This window comes from Benincasa hispida, chromosome 4 (genome assembly GCF_009727055.1).
Source record: "Benincasa hispida cultivar B227 chromosome 4, ASM972705v1, whole genome shotgun sequence".
In the NCBI taxonomy this organism is placed as follows: Eukaryota; Viridiplantae; Streptophyta; class Magnoliopsida; order Cucurbitales; family Cucurbitaceae; genus Benincasa; species Benincasa hispida.
In genome coordinates, this window is record NC_052352.1 from 22497387 (window position 1) to 22504325 (window position 6939).

The window sequence follows — 6939 nt, forward strand, 5'->3', positions numbered from 1 at the left end:
AAATTAATTAATGAATTAATTTTGTAAAATTAATAAAGATATGATTTTTTAAAAAATTGATTTTGGAAATCAATTAGAAAATAAAAAATTGAAAAGTGATGGAAAATGGAAATCTCAAAAGTGGGATTTCTCCACTTACAAACCAAGTAGCTTACACATACTCTACCATGTTTTTTAGTCAATCTTCCAAGCATGAGGTGCAATTCATGCAACAATCCTTTTTGCATGAAAGTCATGAAATAAATAAAGAAGATTGATGTGGAAATCGTGATGCAACTGAAAGGATTAAGCTAAAAATTCTTCAAAGGTTGAAGAAGACTCTTCAGCTGATAAATCGGAACCTTTTCTCCATTTTCCCTTAATTCAAGTTTATTTTGAGTCCCACAACTTAATCTAAGGCACCTAGAATAGTAGGGAAGGCCTTGAGGTGGTTCACAAGCAGATTTGGAGAAGATTTGCAGCTAGAATTCGAGTTTGAAGAGGTTCTTCAAAGGTTTGTCATGAAACCCTCTTATAGGTTATGAGCATGCTTAATTTAAAGCCAAAATTAATGAATTAGAATGCTTAATGATCCATTTTACTTCCACTGCGTGTTTTCTAACTCAATTGGTGTCAGAGCATCATTTAAGTATTCAATTTGGTTAACTTTGGCTTTGTGGGTGTTTTTTATGAGATATATGAAAATGGTGCACTTATATGGTTTTCTGAGATTTGGCATTTAAAGTCTCTTTGATTCCTTTATTAAATTTGTAATTTGCTCTTGATTGATAAGCTTGTATATGTGCTCAAGAGTCTGTAATTTATTTGGGGTCGTTGAAGTTGAAATTAAGTTGTAATTGATGAAAGAAGTGAAGAAGGCCGAGTTGTAGAAATCTAAAGTTGAGCTTCTGTCTAGGAAGCGTTGTGATGCTACCCTTGAGCATTGCAATGCTGCTCATATTACTGAGCAAGAGTGAGCAAGAATTCAATCGAGCGACGAGTTTCAACCGACCAAGCGTCAAGCAGCGTGTTTGAACCAGTTTGACAACCGAAGATGAGCGAGTTTGGCCGGTTCGATCGATTTTCTTCTTGTCCTATTTGGTTTTGCCTCAAAAGGTTTTTGGCTGGTTCAGTTTAGGAAATTCAGGTCTGGTTCAAGCTGTTCAGGTCCGGTTTGGGGCGATTCTAGCGGTCTAGAAGCATTTTGGTGCCAATTCTTGCTGATTTTTGTAGTAATTAGGCCTTTGTTTGCTTGAAAATGTCAAAACTAAAACCATATCAGTATGTGTTTAATTATTTATACATGTGATGTATGTCATAATTAAATAAATCTCGTATGTGCATAAAGTATGCTATGTAGATTTAGAATCCCACCATAGAAAGCATGTTATATGCATTGAATGTATGTTATAAAGTGTTATAATATATAGTATGCATGTTTAGGATTTCTTTTATTTAATATAAGTGTTATATTAAATATTGAATGTCTTTGATGTATCTTGTGGATGCTTAGCATGTCTAAAATTTTATAAGTTGTTTGGGTTAACATTTAAAATCCATAACAAAGAACAGTTGCATGCTCACGAAGGTTAATCACCTGTTTTAAATAGTTAAAATAGGTCATTAAACTTGTAAAACTAGGGTTACAAACTCAATCGGTATATAATCCTGTCTAAGGCTGGGGGTATTTAAGTTGACGGTCTACGGAACACCTCCTACCTGGGGATTATGGCCGAATAATTGAGCGATGTTAACCGGTTTCATGAGCAATACATGAGGTGTGAGGTTTCTAAACTGGTTTATCACCTAGACATCGTAGGTTAAATCCAAATATAAATGTTATACTTGGATAAACACCTAGACTTAGGTTGTTTAATTAGTCGGAACAAGCCTAAGAAAATGTATACCCAGTCTAACGTTAGAATACTTCAGTGGGAGTTTAATAACATATATGATATGCTATTAGAACACTTCAGTGAAAATAAATATCGTATATGATATGTTAGAACTCTTTAGTGGGAGATTAATAAACATATATGATATGATTATTTTTAGCTCTCATGTCCCTAAGAGTTCACAATCAAAATTCATGTTTCACTTCATGTCACCTTGGGAGTGACCTCCATTCGGAAAGTGTCTACATGAATCGAGATTTTGGTAAATAGGGTAAGTTGTTCACCATAAAATAGAATGTGACAATTTGATTTTAATTTTCATGTCTCAAGATGTTCACACTATAAGGTTCATGCGGTACTTCGTGTCGATTATACCTCGACTGCTCCATTCGAAAAGTATTTACGTGAATCAATATCAAGGTGAATGAGGGGAAGTTGTTTGATGGAAAATCATATATACGATATATTGATTTCAATTTTCACGTTCCTATAAAATTCCCACCGTGAGATCCATGCAACACTTCGTGTCGATTATACCTTGATTGCTCCATTCGAAAAGTGTTTGTCATGAGGTCAAGATCAAAGTGAATGGGGGAAGTAGTTCATAGTAAATGGGTGAAAGATATGTGTCAACATATCCTATGGTCTCTTCTGTTGGTTTGGATCGTGAGATTCCTATGTTGTACTTACTTGTCGTCTTTAAGTCGCCTCACTAGTCATTTAACGACGGCTATCCCCTCGGAGGTTTTTAACAAAGGATTCAGAACAACTCAAACTCCAAAAATGGATAGGATTTCTAAAGTCGTTTTCAACTTTGACTTTCCAATTTAGGTGCATCGTTGGGGCCGATTTCTAAGGTCTAAAAACAAAGGGTTACACTTACAGAATTACTAAAGAGTTAATAATTTTTTATAAAAAAAAAACAGTAGCTAAATGACTATCGGAATATGAGTTATTCTAGAGATAGTATTTAGTCAAGAATGTCTTGTTGTAGTATCGTTGCAAAAATAATCTTGAGTATATTATTACTTTGCTAAAAACTTGATTGGGTTTAAAAAAACAATTCACTGATCAAAATTTGTTTATATTTTTCAGAATGACGAGTTCATTAATACAATTGTTGGCGTTTGATAAACTTATTGGGAATAATTATGCCACCTGGAAAACAAACCTGAATACTATACTAGTGATAGATGATCTTCAGTTCATTCTAACAGAGGAGTGTCCTCCCATTCCTAGCTCAAATGCAAATCGAACTGTTCGGGATGCATACAACAGATGGATCAGGGTTAATGACAAAGTCCATGCCTATATCCTTGCCAACATATCTGATGTCTTGGCAAAGAAACATGAGAGTATGGGTACTACCAAAAAGATTATGGAATTTCTCCGTGGGATGTTTGGACAACCATCCTTCTCCCTGAGGCATGATTCTATCAAGTACATTTACAACTGCAGTATGAAAGAAGGGGCCTCTGTTAGAGAACATGTCCTGAACATGATGGTACATTTCAATGTGGCAGAAGTAAATGAGGTTGTCGTTGACGAGAAGAGTCAAATTGGTTTTATTCTAGAATCTCTTCCGAAGAGTTTTCTACAGTTTTGCACAAACGCGCTTATGAATAAAATAGAATATAACTTGACTACTCTTCTAAATGAGCTATAGGCTTACTAGACTATGATGAGAGAAAAAGGTCTGGAATCGGAAATAAATGTTACTATCGCCAAGAAGAGAGGAACGTCCTCCCAAAAGCCTAATATTGCTTCTTCTTCACAAACTAAGAGTATTCTAGTTAAAAAGAACAAAGGAAAAGGGAAGAAGAAACCCATTGGTAGAAGAGGCAAGTCTAACGCTGTAGATAAAGGAAAATGTTTCCACTGGAACGAAGAAGGGCACTAGAAGAGAAACTGCCCTCTGTACCTTGAAGAGAAAAGGCAAGACTGGGTGTTATACCATGCAGCCGTTGGACATCACGGAGTCCTTGTCCATTTGGCTCTACTTTTCAAGCATCGTGTCATACCCACTACCCATGAAACCACCGCCTCCATGGAGTGAATAATGCTCCTTTACAATATTAATATGCAACTTTCTATCAATTTGGAAGGCTTCATAAACCAAGAAATGATCGATTGTGGCTCGAGAACAAGAGAATGATTATTCTTCCTCTCATTGATCCACAAGTTGTGTGAGTGGGCTGAGGTTGTGATCGATGCATTAGAGGAGATTTACAGGGTCAAACCCTAAATTGATAAGAGTTTGATTAGAAGGCTGTATGGGAACAAGGCTGCTCGGAAGGGCAAGGCAACAAAATCTCCATCCACATTTTCCTCCCTATCGGCCAAGGCAACTCCATCAGGGAGTTTTGTGCAACTCCCTACTGAGGATGATCCCCTTTCAGATTCATTATTCAGTGTAGAAGTCTCCAAAATCAGTTCATCCTCCACCCAATCAAAGGGATGTTCCCTTCGATTTTGCCTATATGTTTGCTGCTGCCATAGTAGTAGGTGATGCTACAGTAGAACCTTCCCAACAGCTACATGATATTAATGCCTCCATTGTTGCAGCAGACACCCAATTGGAGAGGTTCATGAGGCAAACCCAAGTATATTGGCAGTATGCTAAAGATCACAATGTGGCCTTCAGAATATTCCTTTCCTACGCTCATCTTGGGTACTATCCAGTTATCCCTTCTTTCTCGGATCACATCCTCCAAGATCCTATTGATGAAGACCGAGGCCTAGAAGTTGATGATGATGCTTCAACTCAATAGGGGAGTATCATGTTCCTTCTCTCACTCTTATTTTGTTTTGTTTTTAGTTTTTTCCTATGTTGTTAGGTTTGTTTTATTTTATGTTAGCGGTTGTTTTTGTTTCTACTGGACTTTACTTTTTTTTTTTTTTTTTTTTTATTTGTTGTGCAAGGATGTTCTTTATGATGATACTTATATATCTTTTTCTATACCTTGGTTTCAGCCCCAAAAGAATACAAAACCAAAAGTTTTATGTTTTTTTATTTATGCAAAACCTTTCTAGGCTAGTCTCCTGTATGCTCACTAGTTTTATGTACTAAGAGATTCTAGCCATACATTTTGCAACCAAGCTAATGCACCATTCTCTTGTTTTTTTTCCCCTTTTGTAGTTTCTCTTTCTTGAGCAATGAGGACATCACTTATTTTAATTTTTGGGGGAAGAACTTTCACATTTTTTATTCCAATGTATTATTTATTATGTGAATGTGTACACGTATGTATGCTAGACCTTTAAAAAAAAGCCTTTCTAAGTGGACCACAAAAAGTAGCTAGAAGTGGAGAATGATATACTTGTGCTCTCTTTATATGAAAAGATTAGCTTGGAAAGTGAGTGTTTTGCCTCAAGTGTGACTCTTGCTCGTAATCAGATGCTCACAGGTAACCCGAGGGGCCAAGCTGGAACGAAGGTAAGAGTGATGCTGAGGGTCATTCCTAGGCAAGAAAGGAAAAAATAATAAGGAAAAGATTTTTTAAAAAATAAAAAAATGTGAAGGCTTGTAAAATGTAAGCCTTAAGTCCTAGCAAAAGTGTATGTTTGGGGGAAATAGTGAAAAGTTTCTTGTGCAATCCATGTTAGTATGGTGTTAGGTGAAGTTGTGGCATGTTTTGGATCTCCCTGGGGTCAATGATTGGTAGCTTAACTAGTTTGGCATGTTTAGGTTGCTAGTTGAAATGTTGAGTCGTTGGGTAAATGGAAACTCTTGTGAGGATTCTTAGGGAGTTTGTAGTTTCACAAGGTATTTGATTGGAGACCCTTTCTGAAAGTTGTTGTCTTTACATTTATCAAACTAAGCACGTATGTTTGGGTGTTGTTTATGATATTTTCTTGAGGACAAGAAAAGGATTAAGTTTGGGAGTATGATATAGGCTATGAAATGCATGAATTTGAGTTCTTATTTCGGCATTTTTATTATGAAAAATGGATTCACACATGAATTTGCCTCTAATTTTAGTCCTAAATTGCTAAATTGAGTTCATTGGGGATAATTGAGGTTAAGACTATTATTTGCTTTTTTGGAACCAATATGTTGAATTTTGGCAGCTTTTTGGGCTATTTCTGCAAATTTTACATCTGATGCACCCACATCAGTGAGCCATAAAATTCCAAATTTCGAACCAGTCAAGAGCAGTTCCGATTTTCATGTTTTGATCAGTTAGGCAACTCCGATTTCACCTAGAAATTGTTCAAAGCTTGAAATCCGGTCTTCCCCAACCATTTATGTGCCTATAAAAGGGATTAAGGATCTTCATTTCATGATCCCGTCGTCGCCCCCATCACCACCTTCTCAACATCTGCCATTTATATAGCAGCCTTTTGGGTTTCTTCTCAACGTTTCAAGTCAGTAGCTTTAAGAATGGAAGTTCCTTGAAGGCATAGCGGCTTTAGGATATCTCTTCCCACGAAAGTGTGTGTTGATGCCCAATTTCACCTTGAAAAGGGAGGAATCATCCTAGGGAAAGACTTGGAACTTGAGGCTTTGCCCAAGTTCTTTGAGTTGTAATTTTTCAGCTATCCATTTAATTTTTGTAATTATTTTATGTGTCCATATTTCCACCAATCAAACTACATTGTAGCATGATTCTTGATTTAATAAAGATGTTTAGTTTGTCATTTATCATGAGCTAAATTCCTTTAGGGGCTTAACAATGTGGATGCCCTAAGGTCTTTATGGTTTAAGTAATGTTGCACTTCAAACCAACTTGATTTATGCATTCTTTCTGTTGAATTTAAAGTTAGTATTGATAAATTAAATTGCTCACTTAATTTAATAATATAGTGGAGATTTAGTGCTAAGAAGGCTAGAATACAAACATATATCACAAAGGAATATGGGACCAAAAGCCTAGGAATAAGAGGGTCACGTTACCTTAGGAATAAGGGGCACCATAGGGTAAAGAAGTTTATCTTTAATTAATCTAAGATTCAACTACCGGTGGGAATGTTAGGTAGTAACTGCTTAAAGCTCCTAAAGGAACTTGACACAAGATTGAATAGATGTAGATTTCTGCCCATGCATACTTCACTGCCCTAGAGT

At 36.2% G+C, this 6939-nt stretch overlaps 1 protein-coding gene across 1 annotated transcript; it reads left to right on the forward strand.

Annotated features, from left to right (window-relative positions):
• Positions 1–2970: 2970 nt before the first annotated feature.
• On the forward strand, positions 2971–3540 carry LOC120076130. The gene has a single exon (XM_039029906.1). It carries the CDS (start codon positions 2971–2973, stop codon positions 3538–3540), a length of 570 nt encoding a protein of 189 aa, XP_038885834.1.
• The last annotated feature ends 3399 nt before the right edge of the window (positions 3541–6939 follow it).